The 22,638-nt window shown below is 42.7% G+C and overlaps 1 protein-coding gene across 3 annotated transcripts; it reads right to left on the bottom strand.

Moving 5' to 3' along the window:
* Nucleotides 1–658: 658 nt before the first annotated feature.
* OGFOD1 (2-oxoglutarate and iron dependent oxygenase domain containing 1) lies at nucleotides 659–22,607 on the bottom strand. Of its 3 annotated transcripts, none has more exons than XM_042968677.1 (13): nucleotides 22,536–22,607; nucleotides 20,453–20,598; nucleotides 16,580–16,626; nucleotides 13,595–13,695; nucleotides 9,981–10,097; nucleotides 9,311–9,402; nucleotides 8,974–9,102; nucleotides 8,580–8,693; nucleotides 7,098–7,177; nucleotides 6,517–6,830; nucleotides 2,099–2,221; nucleotides 1,541–1,599; nucleotides 659–1,037 (listed from the first exon to the last, which is right to left on the bottom strand). In XM_042968677.1, exons 1-13 carry the CDS (start codon nucleotides 22,561–22,563, stop codon nucleotides 876–878), a joined length of 1,512 nt encoding a protein of 503 aa, XP_042824611.1. In that variant the 5' UTR covers nucleotides 22,564–22,607; the 3' UTR covers nucleotides 659–875. The 3 variants fall into 3 exon arrangements, with proteins under 3 accessions (XP_042824611.1, XP_007090247.1, XP_042824612.1); XM_007090185.3 differs by lacking the exon at nucleotides 22,536–22,607 and adding an exon at nucleotides 22,227–22,453; XM_042968678.1 differs by lacking the exons at nucleotides 16,580–16,626; nucleotides 22,536–22,607 and having other exon boundaries at nucleotides 660–1,037; nucleotides 20,453–20,584.
* Between the last annotated feature and the right edge of the window lie 31 nt (nucleotides 22,608–22,638).

The following is a 22,638-nucleotide window of genomic DNA, read 5'->3' as shown; positions in this document are numbered from 1 at the left end:
GGGTCCCCAGGAATGATGACATATGGCACAAGCAGCCACTCAGAAGTCTCAGGGGCCATGTGGTTTGGGGCCCGGTGTTTACCAAGGCAGGAATACCATCATCATTTCAGTCCACACTATCCTAAGGGAGTCACAGTGAAACAAAGCCATAGGCACCGGGAGGAAGTATAATGAGCCCACCCAGAACAGGACAGAAGTTTCTGTAACTTTCTAAACCGGTATGCTTAGGAAGGACAGAGTCAGCAGTCATTTATGAGTATTAAAAAACAAACACTCACTGGAAACATGGATGAACCTCGAAGACTTTATGCTAGGTGAAATGAGCCAGTTGCAGAAGGACAAATACTGTATTGTTCCACTTGTATGAACGGAGACAGAGACTGAAAGTGGCATGGTGGCCGTCAGGGGCTAGGAAGGGGGACGGGGAGTTACTCTTTAGTGGGGACAGTTTCAGTCTGGGAAGATGGCAAAGTTCTGGAGATGGGTGGTGGTGACAATTGCACAACCATGTGAATATCCTTAACGTCACTCAAGTATACACTTAAAAATGGTTAGAATGGTACACTTTATGTTGTGTGTATTTTACCACACACAAAAGCTTTTTAAAAATCACTAAGGAAGTCCATATGGGAAATGAAAAACTGAATGTGAAAAAAAAAAAAAGACAATAAAGCTTTTTTTTTTTTTTTATCAAGAGAGAAATACCTGGCTCCAAGCTTAAGGCCTAGATTGCATACAATAACGATGAGTCCTACCACGCAGTTTTGAAGACACGGTCACACAGGCCACCTTGTAGCTCTCCGCGTGATGCCTAGCTCTTCCGCACTCCCCAGTACTGAGGAAGGGTCTTTTTTCTTCAGCTTGGCTCAGCCCTGTCATTCGTAATAGACAAACGAGAAGTCCCAGAAACCTGTTCTATTTGGGAAGGCTTTCTTTTGTTCTAGGCTTCGGTGGTTAATATGCTTGACAAATTTCAGAGTCTCTCTGTCTCTGTAGACCAGTGCCAAAGAGTTGTTTTCCGGATTCACTGTTAGCAGCTGAAATAAGTGAATACAGTGTCACATCAGAGCACAGAACTTGTTCTCAACTCTTCCTCAACGATTCACCACGGAACAGATGGTTTTCACATCATGTACTCAGACTGGTGACAGGGGATCTTTTAAAAGATCCTTTATGAGGAGGCGCTGTTGCTCTAGCTGTCAAGGCATTTCCCAACGGACCCCATTCCCATACATACCCAGAAAGGTTCTACCTCCTGCGTTTATTCCTTATTGTATCCAAAGATTTCATGGGAATGCACCATCAACTCTTAACTTCTATGGAATTTCTCAATAGGGTAGAATAAATGCCTAGTGATTACCCTTTGGCATTTTTATTCCTTGGTGAGTACTTACTACTAGAAATCAGAACCAGTGCCAGGCAGACCGTCATGCATTTATCAGCTAAGGACACTGGCAGAAGGTCATAAAAATTGGGTGTGTGAAGAATGAAAGCTTCCTTAAGAAGTAAGAAGGATAGTTTGCTATCAGAAGCAACTTACCTCTTCATCTTCACCTTTGGCAATGTAGGAAGTAAAGCCGCCATATTCTGGCTCCCAGCCTTACAAAGGGAAGACAAACCAGCATTCAGAAAGCTTTTCCTACAAGACTTCCATCATCTACTTACATCGCCCATACCAGGCTGCTCTACGACTGGGGGATCTGGGACCTCAGTGGTAACCAACTCTATGGCTTATAAGACGGAATTTACTGTTCAACCAACATCAAATAAGGAGTGAAAACTAAGAATTAAATGTAAAATACACCTGGAAGGAAAATTACATAAAAGATGTAGATCTGAGTGGGCGGGAGGGTTCTTGGAGGGAAACTGTTTTGGTCCACATCCCCCATACCTTAGTCACAGATAGAAATCCTCTGAGTTGGGGAGACTGAAGTTCATGACCCCCAAGATCCCTTCCAACAGGGTGCCTCTGTGATCTGTGATCCTGGCCAAGGTACATCACTTCTGAATTGGGTCAGGTGGAGAGCATCACCGGGAGAGGCTGCCCCTCTTATGGAAACAGCTCACTGGTTTCCATAAGTTACTTCCTGACTCTTACCTTCACAGCCACAGTAGAGAAGTAAATCCAGGGCAAATTCAGTCTTGCTGTTGTCATGGATCAAAGTGTAGTGACCAGTCTTCCAACGCCTCAACTCCCCCTGGCATGTGGGAACACTTGAGTCTAAGAAAAAACCATAGAAGGCCAGAAAAAATTTAAAATAACTTGATACAACTGCTAGATTGCGAGGGAATAGTAAGCAGGAATGATCCAGCACTAAAGCAAAATCATTCCCATAATGATTTCTGACCTACTGACCTATTGTTCTGATCTATTACTGAACCAAACTAGCCTTAACAGTGACTGTTGGCGGGGGGGACGTTGATGCTCTCTTTCTTTACAGTTAGTTTCAGATAGAATATTTAGCTGCCAAAATAAAAAAAAATTATAACATGAATAAATACTATAATTTTAAACAGACTGCAGGGGTGCCTGGGTGGCTCAGTTAAGCGTCCGACTTTGGCTCAGTTTGTGATCTCACGGTTTGTGGATTTGGGCCCCACATTGGGCCCTGTGCTGATAGCTCGGAGCCTGGAGCCTGCTTCGGATTCTGTCTCCCTCTCTCTCTGCCCCTTCCCTGCTTACGCTCTGTCTTGCTCTCTCTCAAACATACACATTAAAAAATAAAAATAAAAAAAAATAGATTGCCCTACCTTCTGTTTCTCCTTTATTAACATCCTGTCTCAGTGTGATTTACTTGTTACAATTGACAAGCTGATACTACACATTATTATTAACTAAAATCCATAGTTTACATTAGGGTTCACTCCTGGTGCTCTACATTCTATTGGTCTTGATAAATGAGTAATGTCGAGTCTCCATCATGACAGTATTGGACAGAATTGGTTTTAATGCCATAAAACCCCCTGTGCTCTACCTAATTCATCCCTTCGTTCCTCCTAGTGCCTTCCAACCACTGATCTGACTCTCTCCTTAGTTCTGCCTTTTCCAGAATGTCATAGAGTTGGAGTCATACAATAAGTAGCCTTTTCAGACTGGCTTCTTTCACTCAGTAATAGCACTTAACGTTCCTCTGTATCTTTTCATGGCTTGATAGCTCATTTTTTTTTAACTTCATCCTGTTGTGGTTAGAGAAGACACTTTGTATGATATCTTAAAAATTTAAATAAAATAAAGATAGGGGCGCCTGGGTGGCTCAGTCGGTTGGGCATCCGACTTCAGCTCAGGTCATGATCTTGCAGTTTGTGGGTTCGAGCCCTGCGTCGGGCTCTGTGCTGACAGCTTGGAGCCTGCAGCCTGCTTCAGATTCTGTGTCTCCTTCTCTCTGTCCCTTCCCCGCTCGCTCTCTCTCTTTCACACAAATAAAAAATAAACATTAAAATTTAAAAAAATAAATAAATAAATAAAGATAAAGTCTATTTGATATTAGTATAGCCATTCCTGCTCTCTTTTGGTTACTACTTGCATGGAACATCTTTTTCCATCCTTTGATTTTCAATCTTTTTCTGCTTCTGGGATCTCAAGCGGGTCCCTTGTAGATAGCAGACAGTATTTTTTTAAAGAAATTCTTTTTTTTTTTTTTTTAAACATTTTTAAAAGTTTATTTATTTTTGAGAGACAGCAGGGAAGGGGCAGAGAGGGGGACAGAAGACCCAAGCGGGCTCCACTGACAGCAGTGAGCCCCATGTGGGTATCAAACTCATGAACCTCAAGATCATGACCTGAGCTGAAGTTGGATGCTTAACAGACTTAGCCCCCGAGGCGCCCTGACAGCAGATAGTTGAATCATGTGTTCCTGTCTGTTTTGTCAATCTCCTTCTTTTGATAGTCATTTATATTTAAAGTAATTACTAATAGAGCGGTGCCTAGGTGGCATAGTTGGTTAAGCATCGGACTCTTGATCTCAGCTCAGGTCATAATCTCGCAGTTTGTAGTTTCGAGCGCTGCATCAGCCTCTGCTCTGATGGTGCGGACACCGCTTGGGATTCTGTCTCTCCTTCTCTGTGCCCCTCCCTCGCTTGTGCTTTCTCTCTCAATATGAATAAATAAAACAAATTTTTAAAAATAGTAATTACTAATAAAGAGGGAATTAATTCTGTCATTTTGCTATTTTTAAAATATTTTTATTTTAGAGAGAGAGAGAGCATGTGGCAGAGGGGCAGAGGTAGAGAGAATCTTAAGCAGGCTCATGCTCAGTGTGGAGCCCAATGTGGGGCTTTATCCCATAACCCTGGGATCATGACCTGAGCTGAAATCAAGAGACGCTCAACCCACTGAGCGACCCAGGTGCCCCTGTTTTCTAAATGCCTTATAGCTTTTTGTCCCCCATTTCCTGCATTCCTGTCTTTTGTACTTAATTGGTTTTTTGGCATTGAAACATTTAAATTACTTTCTTGTTTCCTTTTATGTATATTCTATGGCTATTTTCTTTGGTTATCACATGGGTTACGTTTAACATCCTAAAGTTATAAAGCCTCTAATTTGAACTTATGCCAGTTTAATAAAATATAAAAACTCTGCTCCTTTATAGCTTGGTCCCCACCCTTTTAAGATGATAAACTTTGCAAACAGTTACTTTTCATGTTTACCTTTTGTATTCCCTGCTCTGCTTTGGTCCAGGGACTTCCATAACAGTAGATGCTTGGTAATAGAATAAAGCATCTTTTGGCCACCTATATAGATTTTTTTTTCCTAAGCTGCAGGTTCCCATAAAAATGAAACCAAAAGGAATAGAGGCAAACAAATACCTTTTTAAACAGCCCCTGAGGCTCCACTGATCTTTACCTGATTCCTTTTAGGGTCCAAGTATAGATGCCACTTTCAATTATCAAGGAAAGCCAACCTCTATCTTAAAGAAAGGCCATCTTGGGGCACCTGAGTGGCTCAGTCACTTAAGTATCTGACTTCAGCTCTGGTCATGATCTCACAGTTCATGGGTTGGAGCCCCATGTCAGGCTCTGACAGTTCAGAGCCTGGAGCCTGCTTTGGATTCTGTGTACCCCTTTCTCTGCCCTTCCCCTGCTTGCTCTCTCTCTCTCTCTCTCGCTCTCAAAAATAAAGTAAAAAACATTAAAAAAAATTATTAAAGAAAGTGCTGTGTATTGACCAGTACAGGAAAAGCTACCTGGGTCTGGTGTTCTAAGTATCTGTGGTGACAAAAGCAAATGGTTAGTCCGTTTGGGAGGCCACAGAATCTGCATTACAATGCTTGTGGTTTCCCTGTCACAGTGCGGGGGGGGGGGGGGGGGGGGGGGGTTTGTTTCCATGGCGATCCCTCGTCTTTGCTGCATGGGGTCCTTCTCAAGAAATCAGAGCGGAAGCAGGGAGAGTAAAACTGAGGAGAGGAGTTGGGAAACAGATTTTCTCAACTGGTTTAGTAGGTACTGAAACATGTATGTTGAATTGGTAACTACTCAGTCACCAAATCCACAGAAGCCTTCCCTCTTAAATTTCCTATGTTTTTCTCTTTTTCATCTTGTTTGTAGATGATGAAAGACTTCCTCTACTTTTTTAAAAAATTTTAAAATTTTTTATTTTTTTAAAGTAATCTCCATAGCCAACGTGGGGCTCCAACTCAGGACCCTGAGATCAAGAGTCGCATGCTCTTGGGGTGCCTGGGTGGCTCAGTCGGTTAGCCGTCTGACTTTGGTTCAGGTCATGATCTCGCAGTTTGTGGGTTCGAGCCCCGCATCGGGCTCTGTGCTGATGGCTCAGAGCCTGGAGCCTGCTTCGGATTCTGTGTCTCCCTCTCTCTCTGCCCCTTTCCTGCTCCCACTCTGTCTCTCTCTCTCTCAAAAATAAACATTAAAAACAAAACAAAAAAAAGAATCGCATGCTCTTTCAACTGAGCCAGTCAGGCGCCCTTAGACTTCCTCTAGTTTTAATAATAATTTCCTCTGTCCATGTGCCCAAATGCAAACAAGTTTTTCTTAGCCTGCTATTGGTCCTTAGCAGACATAAGCTGCTCACCTTCCTCTCCTTGATGATGTTGTGTTTTAAAGCAGTTTGGGGCACAGCCAGTCCTATTTCTGTCCACTGTTCGTAAATCTTTAGCCTAGTAAAACATACGAGCTGCTCCTCCTATCTAGAATGTTCTTCCCATAGATCCTTGTTATTCCAATCTGAGCTCAAATAGCAGCTTCTGAGACAGGCTCTTCCAACTGCCCATTCACCTCAGAGGCCACTCGGTCGTTCCTCACACGTGACCCTACGAAAGTTTTCCGCATGGCACTTATCGTTATTTGATGTGTCCTTGTGGTTCGTGTACACGTTTAATCTTTGTCCTCTCCTACTAGAATATTAGCTCTAGGAGAGCAGAGACCTTGTTTGTTCTGTCCTCCAGTTCCTGAAACAAGCCTAGCATAGAGCAGATGCGCAAGCAATATTTGCTGGGTGAATAAATGATTGACTAGTGAGTGCTTAATGGTACACAAGGACAAATCATATCGACAGCTTACCTCTCTTGGCTTCGTTTTCCTCTGACTCTGGGTCTGTCTGTTCACTGCTCTGTTGGTTGCTGTGGCTGACGGCCGTCTGAGGACTCTGGGGCCCAGGGGAGCTATGGCTAGTCCCTTCTTCAGTGTGATCAGCCGCAGAGGTGCCTTCGCCCTCCTTTTTGTCCTCCACCTCATCTTCCTCTGAAGGGGCCAAGAAGTGGAGTTTCAGGCCTGTGAAGTTGGAGAGCAGCAAGAACAGAGCCTCGGAGCGAAATAATTCCATGCAGTCCTTCAGGATGTTGGGAAGCTTGCTCTCCTCCGCTTTCTCATAAAACCTGGAAAGCAGCGATGCCAAGTTGTTCATCGAAGCCACAGACGTAAATATCACGCATGGAATAAAAGCTGATCATTAGCTTTGTACCCCGCTGCCTAAACCTTGGCATAGCTCACTGAATCACCAGTTGTTCTAACAGTGAGGTTCTCTCGGGGCCTGCTACCAGATGGCCGTGGGGATGAAACACCACCGGGGCCAATGTCCTATTATCGGAGGTGAGCCTGGCTGACCAACAGGCAGGTGCTGAATGCAAATGTCTTGGTTCTACCTTTTGTTAGGGGGACCTCGGCTGCTCCATTTCACATCTCCTTTCTCCAAAGCCTCACAGACCTCTGCAAACTTCTCAGGCTGGAAAAGGAGCACAGAAAAAAAAACAGTCAGGGACTCTCCCTGTAGTCCCACACCTGGTCTTGCAGCTGGAGCAGCTCTGCAGAATCATTCTGGCTGATTCCTAAAAGGGCCAGCCGACACTCACCCCCCCACCCCAGGCCTGATACAGTGAAGCCAGAACAAAGACTGGATAAATCATCAGCATGCCTTAGCCAAGAGATTCGAGTGTTAATCTGGACTATCTCCTTTAGCAGTTGTAGGTCTTATGTCAAATTGCTCAACATCTCAGTCGCCTGCATTTATAAAATGAAGATCACAATACAGACTTCAATCCAGAACCTATGAGGGGAAAAAAATTAAGCTGCAAAACAGCCAATGTCATTACAACGAAAATCTCTTGCAGGCCTCACTTTTATTTAATCAGCCTTATAAATATAGTAAGCCACGAACAGAGCAAGAAGCTGAATAATCTGTTGAAATATGCTCAAGAGGCTTTCTCTATAGTTGTTTAATGTAGCTTCCCAAGGAATGTTCTCAACACTGCAGTCCTATCGGCTGTAAAACAGGAACGAGGATCACAAAGCCTGATTTAGGTAAGCTCAGTAAACTAGGGTCAAACAAGTTTATTTACTATGCTTCTCAAATTCCTTAATATGCTAATGTCAGCTTTAAAATTCTGAGAGAGAGAGAGACAGAACGTAGCGTCTCAACCTTTATCTTTCTCATGGAGGAACAGGTCTTGGGACTGCGCGTGGGGGGGAGCAGGATCAGTGTGAAGCACCACACCAGCATCCATGATCTCGTGTGGCCCTCACAGTAACTCTTCAAGACGAGCAAGGCAGGTCCTATTGCAGTTTAATTGATGATGAGATGGAAGCTCAGAGAGATCTAGTGATTTGCTTGGGTTAGTAAAACCATAGAGCCAGGACATGAACACAGAGTCCTTCTGACTTCTGATATAGTTCCCTTGCCACTGAAATGGGCTACCTCATCCTTGTCAAATGCTCGTTAATAGGCGTTGACCAATTAATAATCTCTCTACTAAAAGCAATGAGCTTATAGTGAACCATATTCACCAAATGAATAGGAAGGAAAATACATACAACTCCCTCTCAGCCTAGAGGCTAGTTGTGTGTGTGTGTGTATGCACCATTAAGATTTTAGAAAACTGGGGAACACCCAAGGGACTCTTAACCCACTAAGCATACAACTGCTACCTATGTCGGCTGCTAGTACTGCTTCCATATTTTACTTGAAGAAGAGGGTGATAAAAATATTCTAATCAGGAATAAAACAAAAAAACTCCTTTAATGATGCCTATGCACCCACCCAAGAAGAGAGACAAAAGCAGAAGTTGTTAGAACAGTGAGATTTTGTTAGGATGTCCCCAAGATATACTGGACAGGATATGCTGGCTTACCTTAAGGAACTCCTTTAGGAGGATTTCGGACCTTTCTTCAAACTCTTCTTGAATTTGAACTTGGTAATCCATGTCCAGATAAGTAGGGTTGATCCAATCATATAAAATTTCATGCTTAAAAGAAGGAGCAGATGCCAAATATGAGTTCACAGTTCTTATTGCTTTTGCACTTATGTCATTTCATAACAGTAAAATATATGCTAATCCTCACTCTATAATTTCCTCCTTGTTACACATAAAAGTGCCAGAAAACTCTGCCTGAGAAAAGATACTATCAAAAGTTTATCCAAGAAGAGCGGAAGAGCAAACGTAAAGTCTAGTTTCATTACCAGGAAAACAAACGACATGCTACAGCTTCTAGAGAAGAGGCCCGACAACCGGCATTTATCCTTACATCTTGTGGGATGTGCGGGCTCCGAGGTACAAGTGGTTCAAAGTAGTTGGGGGGTCTGGTCAGTGAAGGACCATGAAACCAGCCGCTTATAGACAAACGTGACTTTTCTTCAGACAGGACTTCAGACACCTGAAAAGAAAGGCCAGCAGCACATGAATGAACACACCAGATAAGGGGGAAGGTCACCAGCCAGGGTGCACTGACTTCCAGATCCATCACAACGGATGCGGGCACCATCTGGCCACAGGGGTCCATCGGGAAGCTGTCACGTTTTGTTAACGGGGAACTAAAAAGTATGATCCTTACATTCTATATATTTGTGGTTTACAACCGTTACCTGGTGAAAGGATACTGGAGACACTTCAAAGAAAACCAGTGTGTTCCACGAAGGGATAAGAGACTTGACAATCTGCTTCGGCTGAAAGTGTTCTGCACCAGGAGAGAAAACAACCACAAATGTGGTTTCGTTACCGTTACCCAATTCCAGGCCGCCTTGTTTCACTCCGACAATTCTCAGATTTCTAGGGGGAACTAGACGTACCCTGCAGATCCAAAACCACCACCCCCTTCCATCTGTCTCCCTCATACTTGCTGGTTTTGCTGGGTGATATCTGTTCTCACTACGCCATCCCTCTATTATTGATGAGAGCTGGAATAAATTTGGAAAGTTTTCCAGAGTCAACATCTGGTGTCGGTCCTTAGAAACCAGCCCTGGCTTCCTGTCAGATGGATTCGCCCTGGCAGACCGACGGTGCCAGGCGAATGTACACGCACTCTACCTTTCCGCGGTCAGTATTCAGAAGTAGGGTCTGCCGAGTCCTGTTAATGGACTCTATCTCTGGAGTAATGACGACTCGAAGCACAACTCAGAGGCAGCTGTCAGGGCCGACATCCCTTCCCCTGCGGTTGTCACCCCACTGAATGGCTTCCGCCTCCTTAGATGAGTACACACGTTGTATGTAAGAACTCAGAAGTGGCTAGTGCCGAGGAGCATGCACTTGTCTTACCATCAACGTCGTACAGGTCCAGGGTGCCCCCCAAACTCCTGTCCCAGGGAGGAACCAGGTAAAGAATGAAGGCGATCCGGCGCCCTTCCAGCTCGTCGTCGTGGCAGAGGAGGGCATCTGCAATAGTGCAACGCACACTTTAACGTCCCGCACCGCAAGGGGCAGCTCCAGGAGCAGCTGGAGCTGACTGGATCCAGCATTTAGTATCAGTCCATTTGATACTCATCTGTAATGTGAACTCCTCCAGCTGTAAAATGACACTTATTCTCCTGGTTTATAATTGGAGACATAAAACGGGCAACACGGGGGACTCCAAAAGCACTGAAGGGCACATATAGGGACAGACCCCAGAGAGAATCACTAACAGTATTTTTGCATATATTCTTCCAGTATTTTTCCTACATACATTTGCTTTTAAAAAAACAGTATCCTACAGTGGTTATTTTGTGGCCTTTTGATTACATGGTAAGTGTCCACATCAGTATACACACCTGTCATGCTTTTTGATGGCCACGTAGTATACCATATGGATTATGAATTATCTTCCTTCCCCTTTAATCTTCCACTTGTTAATTAAGTTGTCTCCATTTGCCTTAATGAACATCACTGTACATAGACCTTTTGGTACTGATTCCCATTTATTTCTTGAGCTAAAACTTCTAAGGGCCATTTGGTGGAACTGAGCAAGGCAGGCATCTGTGTAGGGCAGGGGAGGGAAGGCATGCTATGGTGAACTGAGGCTGTTCACACATGGAGGGATCATGATCGATTGATAAAGAAATCTATTGAAGATAATGGAAGCCATGGTTCTTACTGCTGAGGTAGGAAATTACAAATACGGAAATGGCAAAATCTGGGATAAACCTAAAGTGTTGAATTGCAACTGCAGGAATCAACATGAATTGAGCTTCCTATATGTGTAGATGTTTATATAGATATTTAGATATCTACATATTTCTAGATGTTGAAACACACAAAAGTGTAAATGCACGTGTGTGCACGTGTGTGTGTATATGTGCATATGTGTTTGCTGCCTCTTTTCCACTGAAAGGCCTGGGAGCGGTGACACCCTAACAGCAAAAACACCTACAATCCAGATCTTGATTTAAACAAAAATTTTTTTTTAATGTTTATTTATTTTTGAGAGAGACAGAGACAGAATGCGAGTGGGTTAGGGGCAGAGAGAGAAGGAGACGCAGAATCTGAAGCAGGCTCCAGGCTCTGAGCTGTCAGCACAGAGCCCAATGCGGGGCTCGAACTCACAAGCTGTGAGATCACGACCTGAGCCAAAGTTGGACGCTCAGCTGACTGAGCCACCCAAGCACCCCTTGATTTTTTTCTTTTTTAATGTTCATTTATTTTTGAGAGAGAGAGAGGTAGAGAGAGAGGGAGACAGAGGATCTGAAGTGGGCTCTGCACTGACAGTAGATGTGGAGCTCCAACTCGCGAACCGTGAGATCATGACCTGAGCTGAAGTCAGATGCTTAACCGACTGAGCCACCCAGATCTTGATTTTTAAGCATCATTCTTCACTAAAAGGAACTAGGGTTCTTTGGAAGAATGGCCAACTCTGGATCTAGAGCAGGGGAAATGTAAGATAAGCCTGGAAAATCTTGTTTTGCTAGAAAGTAAGATATATTAAGAATGATGGGGACACATCAAAAGGACCTGAAGTCAGTTTAAAGGGGCTCCCCTTGATCAAATCAGGGACAATATGAGCATCAGTATAATGACAGCAACTTCTTATAGCCCGTTACATAAGCAGTAATCCATAAATCCACACCGACATAAATACATGAATAAATAAATGGGAAAAGGGGAATGTTTCCTTTACAGTAGAATAACTAATAAATGTAAAAGAAATGATTTTTTATTGAAAAATATCCCCGTTTGGCAACTAGCAAGAAATATCAGAGGATGCTGGGGCACCTGGGTGGCTCAGTCGGTTAAGCGTCCAACTTTGGCTCAGGTCATGATCTTGTGGTTTGTGGGTTTGAGCCCCGTGTTGGGATCCATGCTGACAGCTCAGAGCCTGGAGCCTGCTTCGGATTCCATGTCTCCCTCTCTCTGCCCCTTCCCCACTTGTGCTCTGTCTCTCTCAAAAATAAACAAACATTAAAAAAATTTTTTTAATTAAAAAAAAAAAAAAAAAGAAAAACCTGACATTAGCCACCACCTTAATTAAGTAATCAGAGTTAGTATCACTAGACTATGACACACAGAAACCACATACCACTTGAGAAGATGCAGTAAAAAAAAAAAACAAACAAAACAACCCCACATAATTAATTTTGTAACATTCCTACCAAAAACACACGGCTTGAATCTAATCATGAGGAAGCATCAGACAAACTCAAACTGAGGGAAGTTTTACAAAATGACTCCTCTGTAAACCTTCAGAAGCATTAAGACAATGAAAGTCAAGGAAAGACTGAGGGAGTCCAAACAGGCATGACAACTACATGCACGGTGCAATCCTGGATGGGATCCTTTGAACATGTATTTTATTTATTTTTTGTTTATTTATTTTTGAGAGGGAGCGAGCATGGGAGGTGCAGAGAGAGACAGGGGGACAGAGGATCTGTAGCAGGCTCTGGGTGACAGCAGAGAGCCTGATGCGGGGCTTGAACTCACGAACTGTGAGATCATGACCTGAGCCCAAGTCGGCCACTTCAAGCGACTGAGCCACCCAGGCGCCCCTAGATCCTTTTGCAATCAAGGACCAAATAATAGAACTTGAATGGAGCCTGAGGATTAGATGGGAATCATGTATTAATCTCAACTTCCTGATTTTGATGGTTTATCATTATCATACAGGAGAATGTCCTTGTTGTAGGAATCAGTTGGGGGTCATGGGGCAGAACGGCAACCAAGTCCAACAGGAAATACGTTATTTGTACTATGCTTGCCACTTTTCTAGAAGTTTGAAGTTATTTCAATTGAAAAGAAAAAGTTTTTTTTTTTTTTTAAAAAGGGCGTATGATAGGACTCTTCCTGTGTACCACTCAGTTACCCTCAAAAAGTTGCTACCAATTTATACTTCCCCCAATTATACTTTATATTGTGTGAGAGTAAACCCAAATCAAAACTGGACTCAGGAACACAAAACAAAATACTTTTTCTTGTAGACAAAAAAACCAAACATGTTTTCAAAAAGACATTTACATGCCCCCAAAGGGAACTGGTGACAATGGATCCCTCTGAAGAGATGGGGGACAAAAAGAAAGGGAAGGGGACTGTCAAGGTTTACGCTGTATCCTTCTATACTGAGGTTTTTTCCCTTAAGAATGTGGTTCTACGAGTAGAGTTTACAACATCACCTCTGAGTTTCCTGATACTGTACACAAAACGGGTGTGCATGTGCAATGTCAGCATTTTCCGGAAAATATGGTCAACAGTTTTCATATTTCCACCAAAGACAACCCCTGCCTTATTATACCTTCAGGAAGGTGGGCGTTTCGGTACATGAGCCGGTCAAGTGTTCCTTACTGAGCAGATTCTAACGCTACGCGGGGACACGCAGCCCAGGATTCTGGCACACTGGTGCTATCTTCTTGCCACTGTTAGTTAAAGCCTTTAAGACTTCCAGATGTCAAGGGCTTTATCTTGCTTACCAGAGAATTCATATTTAGCACAGGACATGTCAATAGTTGATTCCAGGTCAATCTTGGAAATGTCAGCAAGCCAAGTCCGGAAATCTTCAAACAGAACTTTCCTAGAAATGTAAACAAAGATCACTTGTTAGGCTGCAGTGAGGCCTCCATTTGGATCTAGGCCACAACTTCTTTTTCCTGGAGGCTGCAGTTTATTCTTTACTTTAAACTTGCACAGTTTAGGACTTGGAACTGAAATAAAGAGAAATAAATGCTAATCTATCTACTATAGTCTTTTTTTCTCTGTTTTCTCTGTTTTCTTCCTCTTAAATTTATGGCATGCCCTATCATGGCAGTGATTTGGCCTCTGTCATAATTTATTGCACTGATGTTCCATTCCGAGGTTACTGATTTTTAGATATGTTCTTCAGCACTAAAAGCGGCTCCACTGTTTAATGACCACTTGGGTGACGCTGTTGTAGATTAAAAACTTTAAGTTGCAATAACGGTCTATATTATGCTAACTATGTGGCACTCAGGAAAATCTTTCGTAGAAGTTCTTTTTTTTTAATTTATTTTTTAATGTTTACTTTTGAGAGACAGAGAGAGAAAGAGAGAATGGGAGAGGGGCAGAGATACAGAGACACAGAATCTGAAGCTGGCTCTAGGCTCTGAGTTGTCAGCAGAGCCTGACGCAGGGCTCAAACTCCCGAGCTGTGAGATCATGACCTGAGCCAAAGTCAGGTGCTTAACCAACCAAGCCACCCAGGTGTCCCTTTCATAGAGGTTCTGATGCTAGCAGGATACCACTAAAAGATGCCGACCATTTCCATTTACCACCTAATGTGGTTCTTTGTACAGAAATCTCTTTAATACAATTTATAACTCATTCAGCTGATCAACTTTGAAATTCTGTTAATCTCGATGAATTTATATCATTTTGAAAGGATTTACATTAGTTCACATTTTGCACACACAGACAATATTTTGGGGATCCTCTAAGTCCAGATGTACACAATTGAAATTCCCACCAAATGCAATTGTGCTATTCATAAATATCAAGTCTTCAGGCTGATCTGAGATTTTAATACTGAGTACCTCTTCTGCACTATACATTACCAAACCAAAAAATTTCTGTTAACTACTGTGCTACGTTAGTTCACCCAGAAGTGCCACATAACTTTAAAAACAGTTGCGAATTACATGGAATGAGCCAGCAGAGCAAAGTGATGAACCAGGCTTGAGATGTGGGTGGCAAACATTTCTGCAAAGTCTTGATGCTTTAAACAACTATTACCAAAGCCTTAAATCCTTCTTTTACTGGTAACATTGGCTTCCTCAAGTTTATTCCATAAAAAGCCCTTCCTCTAGTCACTCTGTGAGGGTGTCACGAGGACAGGGTTATTTTCTGTCATTATTCTCACTTGTTAATTGTATTTAAGAGAGAAATTGCAGAGTCCAACCAGGAAAGATAAAGGTCACCTTTCTATAAAGACCAAGGACTGCCGTCTCTCACACACTATCCAGCTGTTACCCTGTGTGTATATAGAATGGAACCTCGGTCCCATAGGAAATGCTTACCAGAGGCGTGCTGTGAACTAATGAGATAATAATGCCTTAAAGCACGATCACCTCTCTTTGGAACAACGAAAGGTCTAAATAAATATGAAATGTTATGAGTTACAATTAATACATAAGCAATAGTTCAGGATTTGGAAGAAATAACAATCTGTGCAGACTGCCATCATATATAGAAATTCTGTATAGATGAAAAAGTTATTACAAAGTAACACGTGCTAAGGGGCGCTTGTTAAGTGTCCTTGACTCTTGATTTTGGCTCAGGTCATAATCTCATGGTTCCAGCTCCACGTTGGGCTCTTCCCCCACCTCACTGCTGACAGCATGGAGCCTACCTGGGATCCTCTTTCCCTCTCTCTCTGCCCCTCCCCAACTCGTGTGCACATGCACTCTCTCTCAAATAAACTTAAAAAACAAAACAACCCCCCCCCCCCCAAAATAACATGTGTTTATTGTAGCAAAACTTGGGGAAAAAAACACTCCAGAAGTAAAAAAAAAAAAACTGTTAAAAAAAAATCTGAAATCCTACTAGCCAGATTTAAACGTCCCATTCTTCTGCCGTTCCGTTGGTATACACATAGCCAAATAGATATCTTTCTTAAAATCATTCACACTTTGTGTATTGTTTTAACATCTTTTCTTTTGACAAGTGTATTTCATTGACTCTAATATGCCTTTGTCTGTAAGAAGTAGTATTATTTTACATTTCACTTAAAAAAATGTTGCCAATTAAACTAGGACACCATTGTAATTAGTGAGACACTGGATCTCAGCAGTGCTAAAATGGGAAAAAAGAAAATGTATCTTAGAATTGGTGAAATAGGGTTTAACTTTATCATACTCGCATGTTAAAATTCACATAGGTCATAGCCAACAGCTGTAGAGTTTTCCACTTTACATTTGTGCCATTAACTATGTAAATCTCAGTGCATGGCCATTTAATTTGTATATAGTTTTTCATTATTTTAAACAACATTACAACACATAATCTTCTATGGAATTTTTGAGCTCATCCTTAATTATTTTCTTGGGATAAGTTCTCACAAGTGGACTTACACTACAAAATAATAAGCATAATTTTTAGGGTTTTGATACATCTTTCAAAACCATCATCTAAGAAAGTCGGCAGCAGTGCATAAAGGGGTCTAAACGACTGTCAACACTGGGATTTTGAATATTTGCCAACTTAATAGGTGAAAAATGCTTCCTGCAGTTGTCTCCTTGATTACTAACAAGGTTGAACATTTTATCATTGAGAAACTGGGCCCTGGAATCAGACTGATTTGAGCTTGTATCTGAGCTCCCTCAGTTTTCATCTAGGAAGCCTTGAAGAACTTACTTCATCTCTCAGTCTGTTTCTTCCTCTACAAAAGCGTTATAATATTATATAATACTTCCCGCACCTGACAAATAGCACCAGTTGTTTACCTTAAAGCACAGATGTGAGGCTCTCTTCTCTTCTTCAAATCATCAGACTTGATCATAAAAAAGAGGAAAAAAAAAAGATTTCCTTCATAGATGAGACACACAGAGGAAAGCAGTTCAGTGAGTGCCCTGGTGGCATAGCATTGTGGGTAACAGCCCAGCCCTGAAGCCAGACTGCCTGGGTTTGACGTATGGTCTCTCCACGTGGCGGCTCTGCGACTCGGGCGACTTCCTTAACCCCCCTGTGACTTATTCAACAAATACTTAAACACGTGTGACAGTGGAGCTTATGTTATTTTTGAGGGAGACAGACAATAAACATACAAAGACAGTGGTCAGTATGAAAGAAGGGGACAAATGCGCGGGGAAAACCAGCAGGGTATGAGGGAGTAGGCATGCTCAAATGGGGAAGGGCTTCCAAGTACAAACACGGTGGCCAGGCTAGACCTCGCTGAGGGATGCATAGCCTTGAAGGAGGTTGGGAAACAGTCCAAGGGAATACCTAGGCACAGAGGATTCAAGGTCCTGAGTATGAAGCATTTCCTAGTCAAGAAATCCAAGAAGACTATGTGGCTGGAGCAGAGAGAGTACAGGGGAGAGTGGTAGGAGATGAGGCCAAGGAGGTAAGGGGTCACCTTAGAGCTGTTCTAAGCACTTTGGCTTTCTGACAAAGAAATGAGGAACCATGGGAATTTTTGAGCAAGGGAGTATTGGGATTAAATTGCTTAAATTGCTAAAAATTGGGATAAAATTCATGTAACATAAAATTTACCATCTTAACCATCCGCAAGTATGTAATACGGCGGGTTTTAGGTTATTCACCATGTTGTGCAACCACCACTGTTGGTTCCAGAACATTTATCATCACCTCAAAAAGAAACCCCGTACCCATCAGGTGGTCACTGCACATACCCTTCTCCCCCAAGTTCCTGGCCACTGCTAGTCTACATTCTGCCTCTCTACGTGGATTTGCCTATTCCGGACATTCCATATGGACGGAATCCTACAGTCTGTGGCCTTGCGTGGCTGGCTTCTCTCAGCACATTTCCAAGTCTCCTCCTCTCCTCCATGTTACAGCAGCATTACTACGTCATACCTTTTTCTGGCTGAATAATATTCCATTGTGTGGACAGACCACACTCGTTTGTCCATTTGTCAGGTGATGGACATTTGGGTTGATTCCACTTTTTGGATATTCCGAATAATGCTGCTATGATCATTTGTGTATTAGTTTTATGTGAACGTGTCTTCAATTCTTTTGGGTCCACTGTTGTTTTAAAATAACACAACGGCTATGACTGTGGGGCTGGGCAAGGGTAAAAGCAGGGAGACTGGTTAATAGACTGATAGAATAATCCTGATGAGACACAAAGATGGCTTGGGCCAGATGCTGGCTGTTGGCACTGGAATGGAAAGAAGTGGGTTTTTCTGGATAGGTTTTGAAGATAGAGCCTGCAGAATTTCCTGACACACGGGGTATGAGGGGAGAAGAGGACCTTAAGGTTTTTTAAGCCTGGTCCCTTGGAAAGATCGAGTTGCCATTGACTGGGATGGGTAAAATCGCAGGTGGAGCAGATTTAGGGGGAGGAGATCAGGAGTTTAGTTTTGGACTTAGGTGTGAGACACTGAACAGATACCCAAGAGTAGAGGCAAAGCGAGGGTCTCCCTGGAAATGGCCCAAGGGCAAAGCCCTAAAGTACTCCATCATTGAGAAGTCAGGTACAAAAGGAAAGCCTACCAAAAGAAACCAAGGACTTGCCAGGGAGGTAGCAGGAAGCCCCAAGGCATCCGGACAGTAAAGTGAAAATGTCTCCAGGAGAAAGGAGTAACATAGTAGCTCCAGTGCTGCTGGGAGGTGGAGTAAAATGAGGCCTCAAAACTGATGACTGACTGGATTTACTAACGTAGAAGAAGTCGAGAGTGAGCTTGACAAGTGCAGCTGCAGTGGAGTTGTAGGTGAAAGGCTGAAGAAAAGTGGGCTTAACAGAGAATGGGAGAAGACATATTTAAGAAAAGTATAGGCAACTTCTAAGGAACTCTACTGTCAAGAGGAGCAGAGAGGGGCGCCTGTGTGGCTCACTCGTCCAACTCTTGATTTAGGCTCAGGTCATGATCCCAGGGTCAAGGGATCGAGCCCCATGCTGGCCTCTGCACTGAGCATGGAGCCTGTTTGAGATTCTCTCTAAAAAATTAAAAAAAAAAAAAAAAAAAAAAAAAGAGGAGCAGAGGAATAGGGTGGTGGTTGAAGGGCAAAGTCAGGTCAAGAGCACTTTTTTCTTAACATCTTTCTTTTATATGTCAAAGGGAACGATCCGGAAGAGAAGGAAAAACTGATGTAGTCCCCTCATCTGTAAAAGAGGAATAGTAATGTACCTCCTTCATAGGACTGAGGATTCAATGAATTAATAAAGTACTTAGCATGGCATAAAGCATGCACTCAATAATGTTTGTTCGGAAATATACAGAATATCAGGCAACTCTTAATGACATACTGTTCCGAAGGCTGGAAGGTATCATAGACTCAATTAAGGCAATTCATAGCACAAGCAAAGGGGATACAAAGTCTGAAGGGACAGAAGACTGAAAGCAGGTTTTATATTTACTGTCTTAGGATGAAGAAGTTCAGTCCCAAAGTGAGCATAAGTAAATATTATTCACAGCCCAGTAGAGTTCCATCAAACACCCATGTGATCTAAAGTTATCTTTTATTCCCCTCCTCATTACCCAGGGCCCTTTTTATTATTTTCCCACTCACTGACTTTACAGTTAGAAGTATTTTCATCCACCAAACTGCATTAAGTAAAAACCAGCTTTATTTCTCAATTTTAGTAATCAGAGATGCATATGGCCCTAAGTCTAACAGAGATTTATTGTTATTGAAGTCGATATAATTACAAAGGCAGATCATGATGGTTTTAATTAACCTATGTAACTTTACTAAGGATAAAAGCTTAATATTAACTGGATTTCCTGAATTATTAAGAGTTACATTGTGTATTTTATCATGTGGTTAATTCAATCACATGTGTAAGGCCCAAAGATAGACATACTGGGGGACACAATCAGCTCTAGTGCAAAAGAATAAAAGAGACAGAAATCCTGTTATTTACTCTCTTATCCCAGATAAAGAGGAACCAAAGGGTAAATGCAAAGAAAACAAAATAGGTCTTCATGTTTTTCATTTTGTCCTGTGATTCTTGAGGGTTGATGTCCATGAAGTTTTATAAGGGATTTCTAAGAGTGATGTACACCATGTACTAAAAAGATATTCCCCCCAAAACTGGGGAAACCAATGATCTAGATTTCCATACCTAGACTAGGCCCCGTCTTCTAAGAGTAGAAAATCCAGCCATGAGTTTGACATGGTCTTTCCTGCCAAATTAAACCGTCCACCAAAAAAGGAATAGACCTAACTCTCCTTGGACATTCTGCAGTGAGCAACATGCTGCAATACATCATGCCACCTAAAATAAAGACATGAACTCAAAAATGTAAATGGTTATTATTTTCCAACATACAGTTCTCTTTAGCATATCAGTCCCCAAAATGTACCTGATCCCCTTTGTTTATAATGTACTTAACTTACTGGCTTGCTGTATTTCTTGACTATCTGTTGCCATCGTTATCACTTCTACTGTATTTTAGATTTTGAAGTCTTACAGGGCAGAGACTGTCAGAGAGTCCCACGCAATAATTATAGCACCTAATACATTGTTAACACTCAGTAAGCTTATGTGAAATCAACGAATGTTTCTTACAATGTCAAGGCAAGGACCCTCCAAGGCAAACCCAATCTAAAACTTCAAGTCCAAAGGTAATGAATGGCTTTGTGGTCAATTAATTTCTGAAGTGGAAGAGTGAAAGGGACATAAATACCTGCTGGAACTTATATAAATCGTTATACTTTTCATGGAAGTCCAAGTTCAAAAGTTCCCTCTGAAGCCCTTCCAAAAAGTTTTGGCTTTGGATGAAGTCTGGGATCACGCAGTGAAGAAAGGGTTCCATGTCCATGACAATGGCCTCTGTTGGAAGGAAAACATTACTTGTGGCTTTTTCTCCTTTTATATTTTTGACCCCTAAGTGGTATAGCAGAAAGAATACAAAAGGGAATGGTTGTGAATTCTCAGAAATCAAGTGAGTAAAGTCTAAGATTTGGAGGAAGAATTATAAGCTCTCTCTTTTTTCTTTACGCATTCAATGCTACTTTTAAAAAATATTGTTCTTAAAATACTAATTCTTAAAAGGAGTACAGGTGATATCACTAAATTAAGGTTCGTACTCCTTTTTGAGTTTTAAAAAAATGTTTACTTATTTTTGAGAGAGAGTGAGCAGTGGAGAGGCAGAAAGAGAGCGGGACAGAGAATCCAAAGAGGGCTCTGTGCTTACAGCAGCAACCCCAAAGCGGGGCTCAAACTCATAAACTGCGAGATCACGACCTGAGCCGACATCTGACGCTTAACCCACTGAGCCACCCAGGCTACCTGCTTTTTTGTTTTCGTTTCTGTTTTAGTTCAAAGATTAGCTATTGAACTGAATATATTTGATTCTTTACTGATTTCCCACACACTTAAAATGAGAGTAGCAAATTAAAAAAAAAAATGAGAATAGCAGCTCAGCTCCACAGTTGGTGGGATCCCACCCCATGTCCAGCTCTGCACTGGACAGTGCTGAGCCTGCTTGGGACTCTCTCTCTCTCTCTCTCTGCCCCTCTCCTACTTGTGCTTGCTCTCTCAAAATATATACATTTTTAAAAAGTGACAATAACAATAGTGGCTGGTGATTTTTCGTTGACCCTACTTTTTCTTTCCCCAAGTTACTGTTGGAGGAAGTTACAACATTCTTTTTTTTTTTTTTTTTTTAATCAAGCATAACTTTCCGATGCCTTGATTTCTAGCTCAACATTTTACCCACTGCTTGTAATAATAGTCACCACCACCACGACCGACCACGTGCCAAACACAGTGGTGCTGTAGACGCACGACTTCACTTCATCTCTTCAGCAAGCTGTGGTAGACACTATCCCTATTTCCATCCTACAGCCTAGGATATTGACAAGTCCCTGCGTGTATAGAGCTATCCCTTTCTATGTGCATCCAGACACCCAGGACTCACCTCTTTAAAGTACTTAACAACTGAAAGCAAACTCATGGCAATCTCTAGAAGGGAAAGCATGATGCATTAAGCAGAATTCTTATCCCCTAAGGTGGTATCTGAGGCTGAGGCTGGAATCGTTCAAGGTGGGTTCCTCCCCTTGCTCAACACTTGTTTGCTTTCATAAGTCACGCAGTCGACCTATAGGCGTGTGAAAACGATTAAGCGCAGGTGCCAGCTATCTGGCAGCTCACAACAAATGCTCTGGCTACGCTATTTTGGGATAAGCGATCATTGCCCTCGGAGGAACTACGAACTTGCATGCCCTCTGCTTCCCAAAACTCTCGGGCCTACGTTTCTTCCTCTTCTCAGATTTCTAAATCCGAACCGAACTTGGGATGATAGAGGATAGCAGGAGAGTCAGAGGTGGCCAAAGTCATACTGTCTCCAAGAGACTCTTCCCTTGTGGCCCCGCTGCCCAGGGCTCGGCTCGAGTGGCAGGACTTTCAGAGGCCCCCAGACCCCGCGCGGCAGCTCCCCCTTCACAGCACTCGGTTACCGTGACGGAACGGCGTCCTGCGGCTCCAGGCCTCAGACACCTGCTTTTTCAAGGTTTCTTCCGTGACAGCATCCGAAAACTCCGCTATCACCTCCTTCTTTCCCTTTTTCCCCGCACGGCCGGGGCCCGGCTCAGCTGGCCGTTTCCCATTCATCTTCTCTTAAGCTACAGACCCACGCCACACTGATTAAGCAGCTATACTTTCCTGGGCGGACTGCAATTCCCAGAATGCCCCCTATCCCGTGTTTCCCAGCGCCGCCCAATAGGAAGTGCGAAAGTAAGAGGAGGAGGAGCCCATTCCTGACTTACCAATGGAAACTCCAGATATTGCAGTCATCTCATCAGCGATTGGCCCAGTGGTGCTGGGCTAGGCCAGCCACCGCCTCTCCACTTCCTGCCGCCAGACGCTCCG

The sequence above is a fragment of the Panthera tigris genome, chromosome E2, assembly GCF_018350195.1.
Source record: "Panthera tigris isolate Pti1 chromosome E2, P.tigris_Pti1_mat1.1, whole genome shotgun sequence".
Taxonomy (NCBI): domain Eukaryota; kingdom Metazoa; phylum Chordata; class Mammalia; order Carnivora; family Felidae; genus Panthera; species Panthera tigris.
The sequence above is the reverse complement of the archived record's forward strand: the minus strand, read 5'-3'. Positions and strand labels throughout refer to the sequence as shown.